This window comes from Rhinolophus hipposideros, assembly GCF_964194185.1.
Source record: "Rhinolophus hipposideros genome assembly, chromosome: 6".
Lineage (NCBI taxonomy): Eukaryota > Metazoa > Chordata > Mammalia > Chiroptera > Rhinolophidae > Rhinolophus > Rhinolophus hipposideros.
In genome coordinates, this window is record NC_138052.1 from 62828912 (window position 1) to 62855321 (window position 26410).

General features: G+C 35.1%; 1 protein-coding gene across 3 annotated transcripts in view; it reads left to right on the forward strand.

The window, feature by feature from the left end:
* NAB1 (NGFI-A binding protein 1) overlaps window positions 1–25460 on the forward strand; it is a 42213-nt gene extending 16753 nt beyond the window's left edge. For 2 of the 3 annotated variants that reach the window (XM_081051961.1, XM_081051962.1), the window contains 6 exons: window positions 2804–2937; window positions 5561–5612; window positions 16749–16838; window positions 18484–18646; window positions 21291–21407; window positions 22925–25460. In XM_081051961.1, coding sequence (XP_080908087.1) covers window positions 2804–2937; window positions 5561–5612; window positions 16749–16838; window positions 18484–18646; window positions 21291–21407; window positions 22925–23013 — 645 coding nt within the window. In that variant the 3' untranslated portion in view covers window positions 23014–25460. The remainder of the gene's footprint in view (window positions 1–2803; window positions 2938–5560; window positions 5613–16748; window positions 16839–18483; window positions 18647–21290; window positions 21408–22924) is intronic. The other variant, XM_081051963.1, reaches the window with a different exon arrangement.
* Window positions 25461–26410: the final 950 nt, after the last annotated feature.

Genomic DNA, 26410 nt, shown 5'->3' on the forward strand with positions numbered 1-26410 from the left:
TTTCTTGGAACTGGGGGAATGTTTTGAGGCCTAGAAAGAAAATGGATTGTCCTAGAGGTTGTTTTTGCTTCTACCAGGCAGCTGTACTCTGTACACTACAGTTCTGGGACCCTATAAAAATAAAATCTCAGCCCACTTAGTTTGAATAAGGGCTGAAAATCTATGTGACAGCTGATTTGGGGTTATGAAACCTCAAGAGAGTAACTTCTGTTCTTTCCCACTCAGTAACAAGGTTCGTGACAGGTAATTTCCCATGCATTCCCTTGGGGGTACAGGTGTATTCTAAGTCAGCCTTATATTGGTCATGTAGGGTTTTGGGATTTCAGTGTTACGGAGGAGAGGTCTTAGACTCCTCACCTTTGCTGGATACTGGGTGTTTGCTCTTACCACTTGCCCTCCACACTCAACAGCCCCATGAGGCTCTGAAGACTGAAGCTCAAGTTCATCTGGTTTAGCAAATGTCCTCATCTTATTCCTTTGAGATACTGTCTTCATTCATTTTGGCCTGAATAGTTCTTACTGTTTTGCTGGCTTGTTGATGTATTTAAGTTAATGTTTTTTCCCTCTATTTTATTCAAAATTTTTAGTTCTTACCAGTGAGAGGGGCCAGTCATGTTACTTTGCTCTCCCTGTGCTGGAAATGAATGTCTTCATCACGTTTTGAGCTTCCTTATCATAATATTCACATAGCATTTTCAGGCTAACACTTAACTGACAGTCATAATCATTTGATTGTTAAAGATTATAATGTTAACTACCAGTAAAGAAAGTTTTTAAGTCTAGTTATGATGGTAGAAAGCTAACTTTAAGAAATCTTTTACATGAAGCTATGAATGGAATTTCGATATTTATATCCACGAAAAGGGGAAGTGGAGGAAGTCAGTTAACCAATTAAGAATATCTCATTTTATACTTTCAACAAAATGAGAAACTTAGAATTTTAAAACAGCTAGCACAATGATACAATGAGTGACTACTGTTTTGAAGTATTTGTATCAGTTTTCTTTTATAAAGATATCATAATAGCTATTGATTTAATTGTTAGTGATTGGGAGCATGAATCTAGAAACACTGACAGACAATACATTTTTGATTGGGAATCTTGATCAGTTGGCTTCTACATCTTAGGATGAGCTATAGTTATTTCTCCAGTCTCAATTTTTCTACCAGAAGGCTCCCTGAGGTCATGGAAAGTTGAGTCTACTTTTTTGGTCTGTTGGAGCCTGAATTCAATAACAAAGAATGTGTTATATTGTTTTTCTTGGTTTCTGGTAGGATGATGGAAGGAATACTAGAACATTGTTTTCAGTTTATGTTGAAAAGTTATTTTTTGTGTCTGTGCATAAGCTGGTACTTCTGAAATGTTGTCAGTTAGTATTTAAATCAATCTCACTCTGGACGTTAAACCACCCCTAGTTTTTCTTACAGATATTTATAGAGCAATCCATGTTAGATACTGATGTAAACAAGCCAGTTCTCTGCCTTAATACATGATAAAAGTAAAGGATACAGCATACATAAGTGAAAAAAGGAGATACAAATCTGTATTCACATGTATATTATGTTTATACATACACAGAGATATTGGAATAATATACACTAAAATATTAATAGTCATTCTAGATGGAAAGATGGCATGCTTTGTTTATCTTCTTTTGCTTCTCTGTATTTAAAAAAAAAATTTACTTAAAAAAAAAAAACACTATGGTGAATAAAGTGGGTTGCCAAAGTGGGGAGAAAGAGTAAATGCCTGATTTCTTATAAAAGGAAAACAAGAACTAACACTAACCATTTTGTGCCATGTGTGTCTCCTCTCCTCATTTGCTTCTTGTAGAGTCCTTTGAGGTAGTGATATTATCCCATTTTGGCCCTGAGAAAACTGATGCTTTGAGTTTTTACAAGTGCAAAGTCATATAGCTGGTAAATGATGGAGCAAGACTCATTCAGGTCTGTCTGCCATCAGATCCCCTTCTCTTCTTGCCATCAATCATGCCTTGAATGAGTGTGTTGCTTGCATTTTACAAAAGTCTGATATACTTCTTGGCAATTCCCTACATGTACGTGTATTTAAATTGACAAAATTACGTGAAAAAAAAAGGTTTTCTAGTTTATTAAACAATTAAAGGTTTTAAGTTTAGGATAACATTTGCTATTTTAAATTTTAGTACAGGGAGTTTGGTCAACTAGGAACTCTATATTGACAATATTTAACACTCTAAAGAGTAGAATTAGGTGACTTTTAGAGATTCAAGACCTTGGTTTTTCATTATAGCCCAGATTTTCTAGAATTGTTTGTGATAACTCTGTTTTTACTAAGTGATTTGATAAGTATTGAAAGTCATTTAATTTTTATTCCTGCAGTAATTTCATGTCAGTGCACATAAAAAAAAAAAACCTGTTAGACCATATATACTCACTTTTAGTTAGGGAAACATTATCAACATACGATATTGTCAAATCCTTTGGTTTTTCATAAGAAAAATGAGATAACAGAACATTTTTTCACTTTAATTTTGATTATTTTCCATAAACTCATACCTAAACAAAAATAAATAAAGCATCTGAATAAATAATATTAAGGTGACTATTTTGATTAATTTGAGTTCTGAGAGATGGCAGATGACTTTATTTTCTTTTGAAATTAGGCATTAGGACTAATTAGGAATAAAAACCATCCTGATTTTTATAAATTATGATTTCATTATGTAACGATGTGACATTTCTCTATTCTTAAGTGAAACATTTTATATACTGATGAAATGAAAGTGTTTATAATTTTTCAAACTTTATTTTGGGTATGCAGCTTACTGTTAATGAAGCGGCTGCGCAGCTCTGTGTGAAGGATAATGCCCTGCTGACAAGAAGAGACGAACTTTTTGCCCTGGCTAGGCAGATTTCTCGAGAAGTCACCTATAAATATACTTACAGAACCACCAAGTAAGTGTTTAACTAATTGGCAGTATTTTTGCATTGTTTGATAGGAGTAGACTTGAAATACCATCTATTATTGATAATATATAAGCATTTCTTAAAAAGGAGCAGTATTATTATAGTTCTATAAAATTAAACAGTGAAGTGACTTTTCAAAACATTATTGCTAAAGTAGTTTTTGTTGTTTTGTTTAATTCTCTTTTGTCTTTCTTTTGAAAGATAGTTCCCTAGCACTATAGCAGTGTTTGGTAGTGGTTTTAGACATTCTCTTACGCAGATGCTTTGGTTTTGAGTGTGATGATAGGGTTTAGTTAGTCAGCATATATAGATTATTTGTATACCACTAACTGCATGAACTTGAACTCTGAGGAAGCAAATTATTTTCTTTTGCAAGGTTAGCTGAATAGATTAAAAGATTCCATTGACCAGTACTTAAGGGAAATTTGGAAGATACTTTTATTATTAGCAAGTGGAATATGGAACATGTGTTTGAAATTAAAAAAAAAAACCTTAATGTTGAAAAACACGATGGTTTTAAAATTAATATAAACACACGATAGTATTCTTCATCATCTCCTCCCTTGAACTTTAGGCATTGTCTATAAATATAGGACCGTTCTGATTTTGTTCACTTGGTTCCACATGGACCCTGATTTCCAGTGCACCATCACTTATGCATGCCACTCCTCTGAGTAGATGCACATGACCAGTCGCATTAGAATAACTGAGCATGTGTGGAAAAGTCACATCCTGAGCACCCTCCCCAGCTATAATAAATCACAGTCTCTGGAGATGGAAACTTGGAATTCAAACTTGCATAAGCATCTCAGATGGTTCTTGTGAATATTCAAGTTTGAAAACAACCCTTACAGGCATTTGCTGTCATCACTATTTTTCCTAACTCATAGAAGCTTCATTTTCTTCTACTCTACCTCAAGAGCCCGTATGCCGTGTTTCCCGGAAAATCAGACCTAGCCAGACAATCAGCTCTACTGCGTCTTTTGGAGCAAAAATTAATATAAGACCTGGTCTTACCTTACTATCTTATATTATATTATGTAAGACCCAGTCTCATATTATAGTCTTACTATCTTATATTATGTAAGACCCAGTCTCATATTATAGTAAAATAAGACCAGGTCTTATATTAATTTTTGCTCCAAAAGACGCAGTAGAGCTGATTGTCCGGCTAGGTCTGATTTTCGGGGAAACACGGTAGGTATTTACAAACTGACAAGTAAAATTTTGCAGACTAAATGAACAGGTCAGATTATACAGCAGTATTACAGGATCATTTACAAGACTTTTTTTAGAGTTGGGTAATCAAGAGCTGATTTAGTGATTTTTCATTTTCTTCACTGTATTATACACGATTTTCCTTCTGAGTGCTTTCTTGAACTTTCTTTAATTAGAGTAACACATGTACGTGATTTAAGAAGTCATACAGTACACAAGGCTTATAATGAAACTCAGCAGTTTCCCTGCTCCACCCCTTCCCCTTTTTAATACCATACCCTAGAGGCATTACTTTCAATAATTTTTAGCTGTTTCTTGTAGTATTTAGATTTATATTTCTTTTTAAGTTAAATATATTTTAAAATACGTAACACTTTCACATAATTTAGGAGATAAAACTGTAAATAGGTAATATAAAAATGTTTCACTCCCATTCCTGTCTTATTTTACCCTGTTCCTTTCTTAGTGTACGTAGCTTTATTAGTTTCTTTTTTTATCCTGCAATGTTTATTATGCACTTGCAAAGAAAAATAAATACAGTTTATCATTTTTACCTTTAAAAAATAGCATATGCAGCATTATTGTATATTTTGCTTTTAACTGTCTTGAAGATCTTGCTATATTTACATCTTCCTCATTATTTTTTACAGCTGCATAGTATTGCATTGATGTACCATGATTCTTTTAACCAGTCCCCTATTAATGGATACTTGAGTTGTTTCTAGTCTTTTGTCATGTTAAATAATACCACAATAAACAACATCATACATCTCTTATTTTGTTGATTCTGAGATATACTTTTTTCGCGTTTTAACATCTTTTATATGAAGGTGTAACTTACAATTGATGGCTTGTCATAGTTTAACTGGCGGTAGTAATTCATGTATGTGTAGGTACCTCTGTGGAATAGATTCCCAGCCAAGGGATCTCTAGGTCAAGAGAAAATGCATCTGTAGTTTCAGTAGATTGATAAAATGCATCTAAATCTCATGTAACTTCAAGCATTCATCTTAAGTGGCATTTTTGTCATTTTTGTCCTAAATTGTTTCTATTACTCCATAAAGGGATATCATGGAATACAATCCTTGATTTTATTATTTTTTCCATTTTCATTATGTGATGATCATTCCATACTTACTGAGTACTTTCTGTGTGGGAAATTTTGGGTAGTGGTCTTTTAAAATGTATAATATAATTGTGTTTGCATGTTTTTCTAATGTTAATTTAGAAATGATGAAAAGTCCCTTTTTCATTATTTCAGTTTCGTTAATGAATGCCTTATTTCTGTTGTCAAGGTCAAGATTATATGTTTTGGTGAAAGTTAATAGATTGAGATGACTTTAGAATAAAATTTGTTACCTTCTGAAGTTTTTCTCTTTCCCATTCCCTTTAGGTCAAAATGTGGAGAAAGAGATGAATTATCTCCAAAGAGAATTAAAGTGGAGGTATGATTATGTATATTTGCTTATGCTGATGATGTTTGCTGTAATAGTTGAAACTAAAAAAAAGGGGGGGGATGGTCCCATAAGCTAGTGAAAAATGTGAAAAATGTGAATTGTAGAATCTTAAAAATAATACAGAATTTTGTTGCTTTGTAGTATACAGTAATTTGAACTAGGACACTAAGGAAGTTCTTAGAAGGAAACGATGAAGTTGGTATCCAGTCAATTTCTCAAATTATAAATAGATGTTTTTTACAGATTTAAAACTACTGGTTAAACTGTTCCTTTTATAATCTTATTTACATCATTAGTCATCTTATCAAATACATTTAGAGGAGCTAAGATTTAACTTCTTTGTATTAACAGAGAGAAATACAACTTCGTAGATGCAAATTACAGAGATTTTACTATAATTAAAGCCTCTTTTAGAGGACCATGATTAAGGCTGCCGTTCTGGTTTTAGACCCGCCAGTGGAAAGGTGAGAGTTAGAGAGAAAAATGTGCTTTTCTTAGGGCTCGCAGAACTTTAGAGTGGTTTCAGAACTACAGTACTGTTCTTAATTTGGATTGAATACAGTAAGTCCCCCCCCTTACCTGCGGTTTCGCTTTCCACAGTTTCAGTTACCTGCGGTCTCGGTTACCCATAGTCAACTACAGTTGGAAAATATTAAATGGAAAAATCCAGAAATACACAATTCATAAGTTTTAAATTGCACGCCGTTCTGAGTAGCATTATGAAACTTTGTACCATCCGCTTTGTCCCGCCGGGAATGTGAAGCCTGCCTTTGTCCAGTGTATCCATGCTGTGTACACTGCCTGCCCATTAGACCTGTAGTAGCCGTCTTAGTTATCAGATTGTCACCGTACGACAGTGCTTGTGTTCAAGTAGCCCTTGTTTACTTAGTAATGGCCCCAAAGCCCCAGGGTGGTGATGCTGGCAATTTGGGTATGACAAAGAGAAGCTGTAAAGTGCTTCCTTTAAATGAAAATGCAAAAGTTCTCGACTTCATAAAGAAAAAAAGCATATGCTGAAGCTGACATCGAAAGTAAGAACGAATCTTCTATCCTTGAAATTGTGAGGAAGGAAAAATAAATTTGTGCTAAATTTGCTGTCATACCTTAAATTGCAAGTTATGTGGCCACGGTACGTGATAAGTGCTTAAGATGGAAAAGGCATTAAATTTGTGGGTGAAGACATGAACAGAAAACGTGTTTCAGTTGACAGCAGTGTGTTGGACCAGAAAGCATTGAGCCTGTCTATACGAAGACTTCAGCAAGGGAACTCCTGAAACGAGTGACACTAAGCCGTTTACTGCAAGTAAGGAATGGTTACACAGGTTCAGGAATGTTTGAGCAGAAAAATATAAAAATCACTGGAGAGAAAGAGACCACATTCATCTAACGTTTATTACACTATATTGCGTAAATGTTCTATTTTATTATTATTATTAATCTCTTACTATACCTAATTTATAAATTAAACTTTATCATAGGTTTGTATATGTAGAAAAAAACATAAATAGGGTTCGGTACTATCTGCAATTTCAGGCATCCACTGGGGGTCTTGGACCGTATTCCCTGTGAAAATGGGGAACTACTGTAATTTTTTAGAGGCCAGTCTGCAGCATAGTATAAGTCTGAAGTTAGGTGGCATCTTCCTTTTTTTCTTGGGTAAAGGGGTCAGTACTCTCTTAGCCATCTGTTATTTAATTTCAAGTTAAAGCAAATAAGCTATGTTTGACTACCTTAAATTTCCATCATGAAATTAGTTTTGCTAAACATTTGTTTGTATGGAATAGTCTTTCATTTATACCAAAGCCATAGTTATTTTTTAAAAACATAAATCCCTTTCTTGCTTAAATCTTTCCAGTGGCCTTCTAGTGTACCTAGGATAAGACCTATGCTTTTTCCTGAGACATCTGAGACCCTACGTGATCTGACTCTGGCTTGCATCTCTGACCTCATCTGCTACACACTTCCCCATTCTCACTATGTCCCAACTATACCGACCAGTTTTCTGTTCCTGGAACATGCCAAACTCATTTGTGCCTTAGCCTCACTGTTCCCCCTACCTACTTCTCTAGATCTTCACATGGCTTTAGAGATTCCTCTGACTTCCTGTCCCCTTTCTAAAGTCAACAGTCACACGTAGGCTCTAGGCTCCTTCTCCTGGTTTATTTGTTTTCCTAGCACTTACCAGTATCTGACACTGTTGTGTATTTGTTTTTAATTTATTATCAGTCTGCCCCATTAAATTAGAATAGAGCTCTTATCTGCCTATCTACTACTTTATACTGACTTTATAATAGTACTTTGTACTTAATAGGCACTTAATAAAATCTGTTAGATGAAATAATGAATAGCTATGGATAAGCATAGCTATTCGACTTATAAAATCTTTAGCCTAAAGCAATGGTTCTGAAAGAAAAGAATGTTGTCCAAAAAAGGGCACACTTAAAAAAATTTGTGCTTATATTTTGTAATCTACCTCACTGTTAGCTCTGCAGTAATGTTAGCCTCACACCACTGAAAAATGTTGTTGAAATTATCTAAAAGCCCACTGAAAGAAAGATGATCTAAATAGTGAAGTCGTCTTATACTATTGCATCCCAAGATAACAAGTAAGAGAGGGACCTTGTAGATGTAGCTGTTAGTGACTCTGCCACTGAAAGGGAAGGCCGATAAGCACAGAAACTGCTAAGAAGGCGTGTGCCATCAGAGGAGTTACAGGGAAGAAGGCACAAAACCTACCCAGTGGCCAGGAAAAGTAGTCAGCTGCCAGGCTAGGACTTACGTTGTGCCTCTCTCTCTCTCTCTCTCTCTCTCTCTCTCTCTCTCTCTCTCTCTCCCTCTCCCTCTCTCCCTCTCTCCCTCTCTCCCTCTCTCCCCCTCCCTCCCTCCCTCCCTCCCGTTCTCTCTCCTCTCTCCCTCCTGCTCTCCCTCACTCCCTCCCCCCGCCCCCTCCCTCCCTTCCTCCCTGTCCCTCTCTTCCTCCACCCTCCCTGCCTCCCTCTCTCCCTCCCTCCCTCCCGAGGCACTTCATGTAATAATGATTCAGGCTGCTCTCAAATTTAAGCCTTACTTTCCTTTTCATCTAGCTTCAGAGATCACTAACAAACATTGACGAAAATTGATGTTTGACATTATGAATCTTATGGACTGTATAAGCTATAGTTTTTCTTATTAGGCTGTATTGCTGTCTTTCTGGAGCTCTCAATGGCCCTGATCTGAAATTTTAGCCAATTGTTTCTTATATCTAGTTACAGTGTTTTGAGTTTCTTTTTAATAGCTCTGAGTGTTGAGTATAGCATTAAATGTGATTCTTCTGTTGTTTTAAATATAGTCCACTAGAGATAACTGAATTGTAGTTCTATATGGTTAGTTTTTTGTTTATTACTAGAGTTCACAAAGCCATTTGAACAGTTCTGAATTGAGAATTAAGAAACGGTGTTTCCTTTTTATGTAAATAACATTTCCAATCCTTCATAAATAAAACAAGTGACTAATTAACCCTAAGCTCCTTTAAATGCTCTTATAGACAGTAAACTCTTGATTTTGTTTCCCAGCAATAAATAAGGACCTTAGCTTTGAATTTAGGACAATAGCTTTACTTTTCTTTTGTTGTTGGTTTGTTTTTAATTTTGTTTTACTTAGTTTTTTTGAAGCATTCATGTATTGCCAGGCATTAATATCTCTTCAAAATGTGTGTATGTGTGTGTGTAGGTATACATACACACACACGTAGTGTAATTCTTTGCAAAATATGCAGTGTTGGCATGAATACTTGTCGCAATTCTCTTGTGGTGTGCTCTGAGTCACATTCGAGATGCCAGAGCTATCTGTTTATTTGGTTCTGGAAGCTGATGCTGAGGTAGGTAGTAGTGGCCGTGTAGGGTTCCTACTGCTCCCGTAAGACTTGTCACCATGTATTAGTGCTAGATTACATGTACTTTCTATGTGGCTACTGGGAAGGGGGACAATTTCTGGCATGAGAAGAAATTAGGGAGGCTCTATTGAGATATCATCTGCCCTGGGTTTTTAAAAGGTAGGATTTCAGAAGGTAGGGGCATGTAGGGGTGGAGGGTGGAGGGGCGTTACAATGATAGACTAGCAGGGGCATAGACATGGACGGAGGAAAATGCTATGCATGTTTGGAGAACAATGAGACCAGTTTGTCCAGAATATGTGACTGACACAAAGGACTTCGTGAGAAAAACTAGAAAGATTTTAGAATTCTTTGAGCATGCTTGTTTCTCTTATTTCACTTGAATATTTCTATTGTGATTCTTAGCTTACTAATTCTGTATCGAAAAAGATAAGCCTGTTGTGAAGTATAACAGATTCCTAACTACTAGGCCCAAATTAATAAGATAATTTTTTATCTTCCTTTTTATCTTTATTTTTTCCAAAATCTTTGCCAATGACAAATGAACACACATACAAAGTTGATGACTTTCTTCATCTTAAAAAGATAATTTTTACAGTGAACAAAAAGAAATGTAATGTCCAGTAAAAAAAAAAATAGAAATGACATCAGAATAGACATGTAAGGTAAAGAAAAACATTTTCCTACATGCCATTACCACTACATTGCAGTACACTAATAAAACTAGTGCTTTGTTCAAGCTCAATAAGATGTTTTCTTGTTGCTAAATGCTGTATTTTCCTGATCTCTTTATGAAGGGTTGGGTGGAATGAAGTTTTAAAATTCTTGTCTGATTTTTCTTATTATGTATGTAGTAGGTTGTACCCCCTTAAGGATAGTTAGCTATTTATTTGATTGTTTTTGTTGGTGTTATTTAATATCAGTATACATGTTGTATAAGTACTCAGGGTCATCTGTTGTCCTAAAATACTGCTCCTTTGTACAGGGAATGTTAGACATTTAAAAACAGAGATTTTGAACTTCATTTCTACAGTTGCTAAAATATATGAGATAGACACAGAGAAAAAAGCCTGCTAGCTTGAGGAGACCTTAGGATAACCCTAAGGAATGGAAACCTCTAGGGAAAGGACCTCTTCAACCCTTTATATTAGTAATCGAGGTTTGGGAGTACTTCTCCTGCCTGGGCTAGATAAACAGCTTGTCCACTTGGGATTACAGTCCTGTGTGTGAATCCACTTTCAGCTAAAGTGAACATGGATTATGTTTATTCTTTTCCTTTTCGTCAGAGACCCCAAATCTAGCTCTAGGACCATTGCAGAAATAACTACTTTTCAGGGAATCTGTTATGTGCCTGTTTCTGCTAGGCATTTGATATTATCACAAACCTTCCTGTGTACTCTGTATGGAGACTTTTTGATTTTCATTTTATAGCCAAGGAGAGACGCAGAAAGGCTTAGAACTTCCCTAAATTGCCACATTGCTATCTAGTGACAGAGCCAGGGCTTCAAATCTAGGTCTGACTACTAAACTTCGAAACAATACTACCTTCCTGGGTGCTAATGGACATTCACAAAGCACCTTAGGTGTGAAAAACACTACTGGGATTATACTTTTCCTCCTACTAGTATGGTATGAAGCACGAAGTGTTCACAGGACTGGTAGTCTTTGAAGAAGGGGGCAAGAATGGCAGTTACCATTTTCTAATTCAAGGAAGCTTATACTTGAACAATGACAAATTTTGAGTAGAAAATTTAACAATATAAATTACAAACGGTATTTGATATACTGTGTTTCCCTGAAAACAAGACCTAGACGGACAATCAGCTCTAATATGTCTTTTGGAGCAAAAATTAATATAAGACCTAGTATTGTATTATATTATATTACATTACATTACATTATATTATATTATACCCAGTCTTATACTAAAATAAGACGGGATCTTTTTGCTCCAAAAGACGCATTAGAGCTGATTGTTCAGCTAGGTCTTATTTTCGGGGAAACACAGTACTACTCGTTTTGAATGAGGAAAAACAGTGTATTGGAAAGATAAACAGTAAATCAAGAAAAATTAGTTTGATTTATTTATATTGTACCTATGACAGGAAGTATTTAAGATGACAACTAGTTAAAGGAGATATAGAAAAATCAAGAGCCAAAGGCTCTGGTACTGTTGTCTTGCCCTCATTTTTTTGAAACATTAGTTAAAAGTGGATTCTGTTGATAGCCTTTTTCATTAAGAACATACCATGTTTCATGAACAAACCCTGTCATTACCTCCAGTGTTACAAGTAATATCTTAGAAGGAGAGGAAGTGTATGTAAAACAACCAGTCTCAGGGCTGGTGATGGTAGCTGACTAAATTGGCTGTTACTCTTCAAATTTTATCTGTAAGTTTTCTTCGTTCACTGAAATTGCTGGGGACGACGCAGAGAGATGGGAGGTGAAAGCATTCTTGATCCTGTGTGGGCTGGCAGTGCAGAGCAATCAGAGATAACTGGATGAAAGAAATGAAGTTTGTTAATAGAGACCAGAAAGTCAGAGAATTGGGGCTTGAAGAAGAAAGAGGAAACATCTGCTGACAGTTCCAGTGGGGTGGGGGTAAGGGTGGGAGAGTGAGGAAGGGGGAGGGAAGAAGGTCAGAATATCCACCTACGCTGTTACTAAGCTTGTTGAAAAGAAAGCTGGGCTAATTTGATATAGATTCTTCCCCTCTGGATCAGAAAAACAGAAGCATTACAATCTGCTATTCATATAGAAAGTGTGAGTAGAAAAAAGGAAAATGCACATGTGAGGCTGAGAACATCTGCTGGAACAAGTCATTTTAAAGACAGCTCAGCGGTGGCTTTAAAGCACCCTGCTAGTATTCGGTGGGATCCTTGAGGAGGGATGGGGATGAAGACCAATGGGATGAGAGTAATTAGGTCACAAACAGCATCCCACCCTGTATCTTTTATTTTCTCAGTGCTCGGTTTCACCAGTAAGGGAACGCTGTGATTAATGGCAGCAGCCAAGAATATGACATGAAGATAAATTGCTCATAGCACAGTACAGCTGGTTCCTGGGGAAAAAGATTGAGAGACGTAACGAAAGTCCTGCACCAAACATAATGTGAAAGAGACCAGTTTCCTGGGAATGTTCTCACTTTTATTTCTAAGTCATATATTTTGAGTACCTAAAATCTACTTTATATGTCATGAAGTGATAGCTGGTCAATCCTGTAGTTTTCCCATCCACAATGAGCTGTCAAAGACTGGGAGAAAAGCAGGACGACTAATGTGTTCAGTGGCAGAGACCACTGATTACTTGGATACTGTTATTTATTGCTTACTGTGTGCTTTTATTTCTCTTTATTAATGAGCAAAATGTCCATTTTCCAAAAAACTTGCACATGTGAAATTTGAAATTCCCACTTCCAGCTTTCCCATATTCTCATGGTCGAAGAATCCTAACAGTGGTGTCACCATGTATTTTACAGCAATGTGTACTTTTCCAGGGTTTACCATTCGCATTACTTCATTTACTCCCCACAGATCACCACTGGGCAGATAAAGCAGATGCTTTAGTCTCCATTGAAAAATTGGGAACTCTGGAAATAATGAGGTTAACGTTCTTGCCTGAGCTCCCACATCTCGTTCATAACACGAGAAGACTAGGTCACTGCTTTCTCCTCCTGTGAGTTCTGTGAAGGTGGTACTGTGACAGCTGAGGTTCTGGCCTGGGCGCACCCCACTCAGGGCCTGTTGAGATGGTGGAACTCTCCCGTGGGCTTTCCATCCCTAACCTTGCTCCAAGCTCACAACTCTGCATCGAGATCAGGCTCAACATGTCCCCAACTGAGTGCATCAACTTTATGCTCCCTCCTCAAGCCTCCTTCCTGGTCCTGCATTCCTTATTCTAGTGAATGTTACCACCAAACTCCTCGTTACCAAAGCCGTATGTCAGGAATTCATGTATTTCTCTGTCGCATCTGTCGCTGTCACGGGCTATGCCTCTCTTCTCTATCTTCGTCACAGCCCTCTGACCCCACCTCTGTCCTTGAAACCACCCCTCCTCCAATCCATTGTCCCCGTAGCATTCAGATTGAACTTTGTAAAATGCAGATCTGATTAGTCTCTTCCTTGAGACCTTTAATGTCTTCACTTTGCATTTAAGATAAAATCTAAAATTTTTAACATGGCTTACAAGGCCTCAAAGTTGGCCCTGCAGAGCCAGTTTCTTCTGTCAGCACTCTGACTTTCTCAGTGGATTCCCTGTGTTACCTGTGTTAATTAGTTGCCAGCTTCTCGAGTGTCTCCTGTTCTTTTTGCCTGCAGCCCTCTATGTAAGCTGCTCTCTTACCCTAGAGAACTCTCTTCTTTCAGGTCTCAGCCTAGACATCACAGCCTCTCGCTTTCCCTGCAGTGTCCTCTGCTGTGCTCTGGGTCTCTGTCTGTTTTCTTCTCTAGACTGTGTTTGTCAACAGGGCAGGAGTCACTGTATCTCCAGCCTTGAGTACAGAGTGTAGAATCTGTTAGGTACACAAGATATTTTTGTTGAATGAATTAACATGTGTCCAGTTTTCTATTGTTCCTCATCAATATAGTCAGTATTCTCTCGCTGGTTTTAGTGTTAAATGCCTAGTTCCAGCTCATTCTTTAAGATGTCTGTAAGTAAATATCCCTAAAATTTATTCCCTCAGTATCATAGAGATATAGTAAGTCACTTATAGCATGCTATCTATTTTACTCTAATTAAATTTGATGGTTTTGGGAGGGAAGTTAATAAAAATCAGTATTCTACATGCCAAAGCATTGTGCTAAGTGTTTTTCATGAATTTTTGGTTTCCCTTAAAATAGTTCTAAAGTTAGCTGAGCACTGCTGTTATCCTCATTTTATAGATGAGGAAACAAACACAGACAAAATAATCTGTCCAGCATCACAGCAAACAAGTAGTAGAATTGGATTTTCAACTCAGTGCAAATCAGAGTTAAACCAATTAAGCTTATGAAAAAAAGAGCTGTAAGAGAAATGCCTCTATTTACTGTTGTGAGTTTCATAAAGGGTGGTAACTCTAGTAATGTATGGTTTGAACAGGCTTTGGAGCCCGTGTCTGTGGCTATAAAATGGTTTTGCGGTGGGAACTAAATGAGATAATATATATAATGTATAGAACGTATTCCGGAACTGGTAGTTTTTAGGCACTTGAAAAAATGATAGCTGCTTTTATTGTTGTTTTCTAAGCCTTCTACTAACTTACCTCATTGAACTGTAGAACTTAAAGGAGAGTTTGCAAAAGAGAGAGTTGGATTTTCAGGTCTAAATAAGTTTTTAGAAAAATTGATTGACTAAGAAAAAGTGCACTTTTCATTTAAATTTAGACTGTATACACTTTATGAAGTTGATTCGAGCTCAGTTAATGATTATATTCATACACTCCTAAGCTAAGTGTCCTTGATCACATGTAGCAGCCTAGGAAGGTGGCTATTTTCAATACTTTAAAAATACTGATTGTATATTAACCCACTATAAAGCTACATATGACTGTCTCAGGATGTCACATTTATTTGTTCTTGTCTCTGTTTCATTTCATGACTTTGAATTTTAAAAACAGGAAAGTAATCATTATTTAGGAAATTTGGTAGATAAAATATTTGAAAACATGAGATCTGTTGTGAGGAAATAATTTTTGAAAAAACCCTGATGGGGAAAAAATTTTGAACTAGTATCTCATATTGCAAAGAAGATAAAATATTTTGTTGTTTTTACATCTTTTTCTGTTTTTATTGTAGGAACTTTGATTTTTAATGATTCACCCTTTGCTACAAATATATAGCTTATCAAACAAGGGAGAAATGTTTTGGAGGTTGACAATTTCTGTGAGGAATCCTGTAGTAGTTTTCAGTAAAGTTACTAAAACCATGCTATCATGATGTTTTATAGTTATAAATCTCATGTGCAGCAATAAACGTTCAAAAAAAAAAAACTTTAAGAAAATAGTAGGTGGATTGGCACTACAATATATATAAAGTATAAACCGGAAACAATTCAAGTTGAAGTGGTTTGTTCAGAGGAACAGAGTGCCCCAAATGGGCTCTACTTAATATAAGAATTTAGTTTGTATTTATATACTTAATGAGCAGTTTTTACATGCTAAAGGCAATATCTCATTTAGTTTATGTCAGTTGGTCCTCACAGCAACCCTAACAGATGGGTTCTATCATCCTTATTTTTCACGAGGAAACTAAAGTTCTGGAAGATTAAGTTACTCATCCTGTTTCATGCAGCTAGTAAGTATGGAATTGGAACATACGTATAGGTCTTTCTAATTCCAAAGCCCTATTTCCTGTCATATGAAATGGCAAAGGAGAAATCACAAGTCAACTTGGAAGGAGTCTATAGAAATTCAGGTTGAGATTATTGGGTAGCACCTTAAAGAAAATTTACTTTAGATCTTTCCCATATTACATTATAACAAAATAAATTCCAGATGGGTTAGAGTTAAATTTAAAAAATAAAACAACAAAATAAAGACTTAGAATAACTAGAGAGTAGATTTGAATATTTATCAAATCTCTAAAGCAGAATGCCTTTCTAAACTTAATAGCAACAGACGAAATCACAAAATAAAATATAATTACATACAACTACAGTATATAAAATTTTTAAAAATTTGAATATCAAAACAAAAATATAAATTGGCAAAAAATAAGAAAACAGCAACACTCAGTGCTGGCCAGGAAAACTGTCATATATTGCTTATGGTCTGACAAACCAGTAAGGCCCTTTGGGGAAAGAATGTGAAAGACATGAAAATGTTCATCTCTGTAGTAATTCTACTTTTTGGAATGTATTGTATTGGACAATCTAAACTATGTGAAATGCTATATCCATGGAAATATTTTTGGTGTTTTTCAAACCAAAAACAAGGAAAAGAACGTATATGTCCGATGTGAGGATAGTGATTAAATAAATGGTCAACCACTAGATGAAAAGTTACAGAACCATTATCAGTGATCATGAAGTCTACAGTCCAGTGTAAAACAATGTGGATATATAAATCTTTCTCATTCATGTTTTTAACCAAGGTCACAACTGTAGAATAAGGTAATTGTTCCATAAATGACTAACGTAAAATATTATACATTAAAATCTTAATCACGATTACTCTGCTAGTTGGATTAAGGTGTGTTTTTCTGCTTTAATATCTGAGTTTTTGATTATATGTTTATTTACAAATTCTAAGTCAAAAGGACTTATTCTTTGATCCACAGGATGGGTTTCCAGATTTCCAGGACTCTGTGCAAACTCTCTTCCAGCAGGCTAAAGCTAAGAGTGAAGAAATCGCTGCTCTCAGTTCTCAGGTAATGTAAACCACCAGTTATTATTTCATAATAATATTTGCAGGTTGAAAAATAAATGGCTGCTTCAACTAGCTTCAGTTTTAAGCATTCAAGGACTGAATTTATTTCTGATTGTTTTTAAATGTCATCTGATCTACACCTGTATCAACAAAATAATAACAACAACTTAGTTTGATTTGGTTAATGAGCAGAATCTTTTTGTGCAGAATCCAATACAATGAAACTTACTTATTCTTTATAGTTTTATAGGAAATAAGACAGATTCTCATAAAGAAAACTCAAAAGAAGCAATTTGGTGCCAGGAAAACAGCCACGTTGACTATGACTGTGTATAACACAGCTCTAAGACAAAATAGTACTAGTTTTCAATAAAATACTAATAGTCAGTATTGTAGCTTCTGTTGATGCATTTCAATTCATGTATAATGAAAAATTGCTAAATTAATATGTAACCAGGTGTTTTTGCTGTTAAGTTATTTAATTGGGTATGCTGAAAGTAACATTTTAAAAAGTCATTTCTGCGAACAGTCACCTTTTAAGAAAGCACTGTAAGTTTTATTCCTGTTGATCTTCTCCCGGTCAAATTTAGTAGTGCCAAGTTTCATTTTTTCATGTTAAGTAGATGAAAAATACATTTATCCGTCAGATGTCTTACTGAAATTTTATCAATTAATTAGTAACAAGTTCAGATGAATTGAAGTTATGGTTTCTTTTGATCTCGTTTATTGCATTCAGAAAAATTGTGTAAGTATAAGCTTTTATCCTGTTCCATGAACATAATATATTTCACCTATCGATTTTTACTATTGTGAATTAGGATTATTTGTAACTAATTTCATATGGCAGCTTCCTTGTATTACTGTTTTTCATAGCATGGTAGTGATTTTTATCTGCATTTTGACTATTACTCTTTGTTAAAATGTCACCAATACACTGCTTTGAATATGATACATAAGCAATTTAGAGCAGTACATAGAAAAGGAATTTATAAAACACATGCAGAGATAAATTTATACTGTAACCAAATAATTGTGTATTTTAAAACATGTCTTTTCATGATTGGTTGGGAAATAGTGCTGTTTCATTCCATGATGAAGGTAAAGATCCCCGTTGGCACTGGTGTTTTTCTGCATAATTTGCATTGTTTAATTTTAGTGGGAGGTGTGTTTGTCTTGTTCTTCTAGACAGCCATTTTACACCTTTTTTCCCCCAAACATACTGTTATCATATCAGAGTCTGTATAGTGCCAAATCCTAAAATAAAAATGCCAAGATTTCACCCTATGTGTTAGATGCAGTTTATAGCAGATGTTACTGTTGCTCTGAGGTTCCTTTTTTAAAAAATCTTTCAAAGGACTCAGTACTTTGGAAAACAAAGCTAAGATTATTTTGCTTTTGAGATGAAATGGAATTCTCTGTATAGGCTTGAGCAGATAGGTTTTTTTCTTTTGCACAAAATCCAACATTTTATGTTTTAACAAGATGATATAGACATCTACATTTATGGAACATGTATACCACATGAAGTGTGAACTAATTTTAATGAATACTAAATACATTTACTGTAGTCTGAAATTAGCATCTTTACACCATTAAAAAATCTAGAATGTTTTAGTTACTGGTTTTATTTTTGCTTTACTTACTAGCAGCCTGAAAAGGTGATGGCAAAGCAGATGGAGTTCCTTTGCACCCAGGCCGGCTATGAGAGGCTGCAGCATGCCGAAAGGAGACTGTCCGCAGGACTTTACAGGCAGAGCTCAGAAGAGCACAGCCCTAATGGCTTGACTTCTGATAACTCTGATGGACAAGGTACATCTCTCAGAAAGACCTACAATCTATAGAGCTAGCACTTCAAAGTGTGCACTTCAAAGAGCAACAAAAATTTGGTATTTTTTAGAGATTATTTTATAGGTTCTCTATCAAACTTAATTTTCAAATTGTCCCTTCTCCAATAAAGGAAAGAATGCATCCTGCAAATTTAATGAAAGTTTATTTTTTTTAAACTTAATATCCTTACACAACAGCTGGCACATACAGTTGACATGTATTTTGTAAAGGGAGGGTGGGAATGGGATTTGTAAACAGTACATTTGTTCCTTGGTATCTGTAGGGGATTGGTTCCCAGAATCCCCCTCCCCACTATGGATATCAAAATCTGGATGCTTGAGTCCCTTGAGACAATGACTTGTAGAAAATGGCATAGCATTTGCATATAAGCTGCACACATCCTCCTCTATATAAGGTGTGAACGAAAAATACAGTGAATGTTTAAATTTTAAAAAATTATTACAGTAAAAGACATATTGCCATTAATTCCCCTCAAAACACTCCACTTATCCCATTGTTCTTGTCACTTTCTGAAGCAGTTCTGGAAGTCCTCTTTAGTGAGTGTCTTTACTTCATCCTCCATCATGACAACTCTTCATGTTACACATCGCTTCTGATATGTGGCAATTTCTGTCAAATAAAAACATTACAGTGTGTCCTCATCCGCCTTATTCACCAGATCTGGCACTGTGCAACTTCTGGCTCTTCCCCAAAGTCAAAATGACCATGAAAGGTAAATGTTTTGAATCGATTGAGGACCTTGAGGCAGCCACAACAGCACAACTAAAGACACTCACGAAAGAGGACTTCCAGAACTGCTTCAGCAAGTGGCAAGATAGATAGAATAAGTGTGTTCGAAGCGAGGGGGAGTATTTTGAGGGGGATTAATTGCAATGTGTCTTTTACTGTAATAAATTTTTTTTAATTTAAACATTCACTGCATTTTTTTATCACACCTCATACTTTAAATCATCTCTAGATTACTTAAAATACCTAATATATTGTAAATGCTGTTTACGTAGAGTATAAATAGTTGTTATACTCTTGTTTAGGGAATAAGGTCTGTACATGTTCAGTACAGATGCACCCATCATGGGCCTAACTACATAGTAACATCAACAACAATGTAACTTTTTTCCTAATATTTTTGAACTGTTATTGGCTGAATCTGCGGATAAGGAAGGCTGACTGTACAGATCATTTTTCTCAAAGAAATGGATTCCATGGGAGATGTTTATCACTTTTTAAAAGATCAAAACTTCATATATTTTAGACTTCAAAAACAGATTTGTCTGTGAAATTTATAATATTTGGTCCCTAAGAGAATATGGTAACTGCTTGTAAAGTATTATGACAGTACAGAGATTTGAAGAGACAGTATCAGAATGGAGAGACTCGAAATTTTTCAGGCTGCTTTCAGGCTGCACATTGGCCTCCATCACTATGAAAATATTTTGTGTGGTGTACTCTTTGGAAATTGTTCTCTTAAACTCTTAGGTTTAAAAAGCTGTGATTCATGAGTATTTTTACCATTTTAAAAATTATTTCATTTTTTTCTTATTCACACATGAAGAAAATCTCAAGTCATTGTCATTCACTCATTCAACAAATATATTTTTAGTGTCTACTGTGTGCCAGGCAGGCTTCTAGGCACTGAATATGGAGCAGTGACTAAGGTGACGTCCCTGCTCACTTGGAGCTGATAGCTCGTGGAGGGAGATGGACAGTATCTAATTCTAGAAATACATTTTCTACTTTCAAATAGCAATCAGTGAAGGAAAACAATAATTTTGTAGGACCTTCTTTTCTATATATTATTGTTATACTTTTCTGGAGAGTGGTTACTCTTGTCAAAAAAATAAGATTTCTTTCTAAGTAAGAATACCATATTAAGCCTTCTCCAACTATAGAATAAAATACTATACACGTCAGCAGATCAGAGTACTAGAGAACGTTCTTCCTTTTTTAAATGTTAAGAAACTTTCTAGTTGCAGTCTCATTTAACTTCTTCAGTCTTCCTTGACAGTTAAGACTTAAGAGTTAGAAAGGAAAGGCATTAAATATAAAAGATTTGATGACTAATTTGTGACACCAGGGTAATTCAGTGTGGGGTGGCAATTTGGTAAATATGATGGATTTAGGTTGATGACAGAGAATATGCTTTGCTGTATGAAGAATTTTTACTATATCTATGCTAATTCTGTTTTTTTTCATGGATTTGCCTTAGGTTTTGTTGTTGTTATTGTTTTTAATAATAGACAATTGGCTTGCAGCCCTCCCTATGTCTCTGTTATTTGTTATTATGTGGTCAATGACATGCCTGGGCAAAATGGTTGCACTAGTAAGAAAATGCCTCACAAAAGGGATGTGTTTTATGCCAAAGTTGGAGTGCTTCAAAATGTCCTGGCAGAAATGTAAACCTTGGGGCTAGCACAAATTCCCATTTTCCTTCTAAATTATTGTATAAAATATTTCTCCAGCTATTACTTAAATTCTTCAGTGCCTGTTGACTTTCTTTACACCTTTCCTATCGAGTGTTGAGGCTATTTGTGGAAACTTATCTTTAAGAAAAGCCTTAGTGTGTTTTAATCTTTTTCACACTGCCTTTTTGTTTTCTTTTCATTAGGAGAAAGACCTTTGAATCTCCGAATGCCTAATTTACAGAACAGACAACCCCATCATTTTGTGGTGGATGGGGAGCTGAGTAGACTTTACTCTAGTGAGGCAAAGTCCCACTCATCAGGTGAGAACATGGGATATGGTTAGAGGGAGAAGCACTTGAATAAAGCATCTTTAAATTCTATTCTTGTACCTCTTACTGACCATCACACAGGCCCTCCCCCAAAAAGAAGGTCATTACTAACGATCTCAATAGCCGGTCTTTTTGAGAACATCGTATTCCAGAGAGTTGACAGGGAAGAACTCAGGAAAGTTGAGATTATTTTGATTAGCTATTACATGAATGGTGACTTTTATACAAAATTTTAAACCAAATAATAAATGGCTGGTTTGAGTTAAGTCATTGCCTTTTTCTGGCCTTTCATAATATGAAATTGATGGATTATGTGTTTTCTCTCATGCTGAGAAAACCTAGTGTACCAAAATCTAAACTTTTCATGTAGATGTATTTTGGAGATGACATTGATATTTCAGAAGTAAAAGGATACTCCATAAAAGGGTAAGCTATTCCTTATTATCGTTAAATGTTTACGTATTTTTACCCAAGTAAAGTAAGTTATAGTTAAAGTGTTAAAGACAACCTCCATTGGAAAGAATCTGGTATCATTCAATCTTAAGTTAGAGTAACATTAGGAGTCACTTGAAGTCAGTTGCTTTATCTGTAAAATAGAAATAATTTCAACCTCTTAGAGTCGTTATGAGGATTAGACAAAATAGTGTATATGAATTGCCTGGCTGATAGGAATTCAATAAATAGTAGCTAATATTTTTATTATTCTTTTTTACTGAATTTAAAATCCACGTCTGTAATACCGGGAGTGTATGTTCATGAATTGAACTGCGTAATTTCAGATAAGCTAATAGTATTCGTTGCCTTTCTAGAATCATTTTCAAAGTGTGTGTATGTGTGTGTGTGTGTGTGTAAGTACTTCACATAAATAGTACAGTTTATTGTCATTCTAGTGTTTGCGTGAGATTGAAATAACTATACACACTTAACTCCAAGGAGTGATTCCTTATGAAAGTAGGGTTTTCATTCTTTTATTCCTGTGTCTCTCTCATCTTAATGTTTCATGACGAGAAATTTTTAAAAGTAGTTCCATGTTTAAATATGGAACATGCTTTTCTGTCTCATTTTCTTCATTCACTAGCAAATATTTTAACTATAACTTTGTTGTATATGTGTGACCAGTTTTATTTTATATATTTTATCTATCACTTGGCCCAAGCATTAAATAAAAATCGGTATGTTCTATATGCTAAGTACTTTATGTGCATTTCATGATTTAATTCGCATGCCACCTTATGTGGATACTATCCCCATTTTATAGTTAAACAGAGGTGTGTAACTTGCCCAGGTATGTATACAGCTAGTAATCGGCAGCGGTGGGATTTAAATACGGAATCCTTAACCACAACTCTATAAACACAAAGTTTTTCTATGAAATTGCAGAATCATGAATAGTTGATACTATTTCCTGTGGAGTTTAGGGATTTGTTTTATAAGTTTTGTTTGAGTCTGACTTTTTGTGATCCATTGATTTAAAGTGTTTTTACACTTGTGTTTCCATTTTTATACAGAGAGCCTTGGAATTTTAAAAGACTACCCTCACTCAGCTTTTACTTTGGAAAAGAAAGTCATCAAAACAGAGCCCGAAGATTCAAGATAGCTGTGATTCTCACTGTTTTCTGGAAATGGCATCAGTTTTAAGGATAATGCTCCATCATAGAAATAAGCCTTAATAACCAGTGTTGCCTCATTCAGCTCAAAGAGATTTCATAGCCAAAGCATAACGACTAATAATACAGTAGTCTCTGGAAATTTTCCTAGACAAAACAACAGCCACAAAAGAAAAAAATTGAGAGAATGTTGTAACAGAAATATTGATCCATTCACATTCCTGTGTAAGTCATTTTATGTGGAAAGGCTTACAAATTAATATTGTAAGCATTCATTATTTAAGAATGTACAATGTATTTGTGTAATTTATAGAAGTAAAATCTAGATGTTGAGACCTGTTTGGTCCAACACATGTGGATACAATTTATTTTACTTGAAATTTCATTGTCTACTTTAAGTGTATTTAGCATAAATATTATATGTCACAGTTTAGAATCTTTGCAGTTATAAAAAAAGAAAGTTCAAGTGATGTAGTTATGGCAAGGTTGCAGTGACTTTGGAAAAATGGAAAGCAAATATACTCAATTTAAGCCAAGGAAAATATTGTGGATTTAGTATTTGATGAAACTGATTTTGTTTAATAAGAAATGTGTTATTTCTAGTAGTAAAATGTCATTTTCACTGGCTTAATTAGGCCCATGTACACAATTAGTAAATACTGGAGTAAAGTTAAAAAGATGAGAAACAGTAAAAATTCTTTCTTACCTAGTTGACCCAGATTGCATGATATGATAGCTATTTAGGATACAACAAAAATAGGAAGCTATTACTTTGATAGAGAACTTGAAACAAGTGGACTGATAGGTAAAAGCCTTGACTTAAACATTGCTATTTCAGAATGTATTAAATAGATTAAGACATAGTAAGTTAACCCTAAATGTGATAAGGATGGTGACTGTTAACAAAGGCTGTAATATATAATAGAGTAAATACTATTTTATGTCCAAAAATTCTTCTCTATGTACTGGAGTCAGAGAAATTAAATGGCTCTCCCTGGGGAATGTCTACTCATCCAAACCTTCACAAGTGTGGACAATCACTGTATCCACATTTGCAGGCAGGTTTTTATGGAGGTTTAGTTGACACCTATATTCATTATTTATTTTATAATTTCATTTTTGTATACCTTTTAGATTTGTGAATGCAGTTTTTTCTTAAATTCATTTTCACTTGAAAGTATGTTTTAATCCCCCCTATTTAATTAATGGGCTGTGTGCATATATTTATGGGGGTGTGCTTAAATGTTAATAACGTACTGGTGTACTTATGAGAATTTCACATTGGAATCTATAGTAAAACAAATACTACTTCTACCAATTTATATTTTTTCTGTTGGTTTAAGAAGAGAAGATATTTGACAGCTTTACCTACTTCCTCCAGATTCACCTAAACCCAGATATTGCGAGAAGGTGTATTGACTTGGATATGTGCTTTGTTTTGTTTTGTTTTCAGTTCTGCTCTAGGTCATAACTGTGTAAAAAATATTAAGTCATGATCTGTTATACTAAAATTCATCAGCCAAATGTTAGATGAAATGTCTGTACTGTAGTCTCTGATCACTGTCACGTATATAATTGCTTTTTCATTTTGATTTATAGACTAGCTTTACAGTAGAAACACCAGTAAACAACTTTTATACTATTAAAAGGCTCTTTTCCCTTCCTAAATGTTTTAATTGTACCATAGTGTTTTGCCCATTGAAGAATCTTTTAATGGTCCTTGCAATTCTGTTGCTAGCTTGAGGTTGATTATTGTGGTTGTACTGTTCATTGTGTGTAGAAATAGTATGAGTATGATTTAAATAGATTGTTCAGTTTTTAATATTAGCCATAGAACTGGTTAGTATCTCAGTAGTTTCATGAAACGTTTCCTGTATTCTAATCTATTTTGAGAAATTTTGTGGGTTTTTTAGAAATTGTGTCTTACAGTTCAAGTTTGTAGATTTTAATAAGCAACAGTTTTTAAAGATGCGGTAATCTTCCAACTAATATTTATCCGTCTTTCATGGCCCCACAAACTGCATCTTTAAATCCAAAAATAAGTTTCCTTAAGTATCATCCTTTACTGGTCTTTCAAACTTAATGATAAGGGGAAAGCACAAGAAAAATTTCAGTAGAATACAGTTTTTATTTTGTAAACACTAATGTATTAAACTTGCTATACATTGAAACAAATAATATATATTTTTATTTGAATTGTATATATGAATTGGATGTTGATAAGTAGTTGATTTTTTTCATTGTGTTAGAGGTATTTTCACTGAACAAGGTCAATTGGTTACCTCAGTATTACAGCCAATATAGTCCAAGGACCATTTCTCCCTCAGTCTGTGTTGTACTTTATTATGTGAAGTCTGTGTTTCTGTGACTCAAAGCTGTTGGTGAGGTGGGGCGAGTGCACTTGCTTCCTGTGGCAATAAAGATTTTCTGTGCCTCACACATTCATGTTTATAGAACTTTCTGCATAGCACTTTCCACAGTAGGTAATAGTAGCTACTCTGCCTCCCCTCTCTGATTATTTGCTCTGGGCTTGGGAATTAGGAGCCAGGGGCTTATGTCTTAAGTCAAGACTAAGTAGTATTGTCATCTCCCTTCATCTATAGAAAGTTATTGGCAAACAGGTACTCAGTTGACTCTGGTCTGTCAGAGAGTTTGGTTTATACCGGGGGTGCCAAAAAATGTATACACATGACTTGTATTCATCTTTTGTTACCGGTATATATTGAGTACTACAATGTTAATACAGTTTTTTTTTCCTTTCTTAAAATGTGTATACATTTTTTTGGCACCCTCTGTATTTTTCTCACTTATGAGACGTTTACAAAGACATTTAAACAAGTATCCACCATATCTAACCAAGTATTTATTAAATAAAAGGAACTTTAGTATATATAATATACGGATATTTCAGGAGTTAATGGGATTTGGCTTCAGTATTAGAGGCTAATTATATGAAATTGAGCTAACCTGTGGTAGACAACTGGAACCGTTTTGCAGCGAAGCTTGAGTTGATGGCTTGGTAGATTGATGAAGAACTTCAGTGACCCAGCACTGTGCCAGCTGTTGGTGAGAGTAGAGGCCACAGAAGAATTATAAGACATGACCCTTGCCCTCTGGTAACCCAATACCTAGTTGAATTGAAGCTAACACCACACAGATAAAATACAAATTTTTGTGTTTTACAGACTTGGGATGAATAAGGAGCTGACATTTAAGTGTATTTTATGTTTGGTAGGAATTACGGTGGTAGTCACTTTACAGGTGAATGCATATTTAATGAGTGAGACTCAGAAGAGATTGTCCAGACTGCAATAGTTAAGAAAAAGCAGTAACATGCTATTAAGCCATAATGGTAGTAGTCCATTACACTTTGAGGCCACTTTTAAA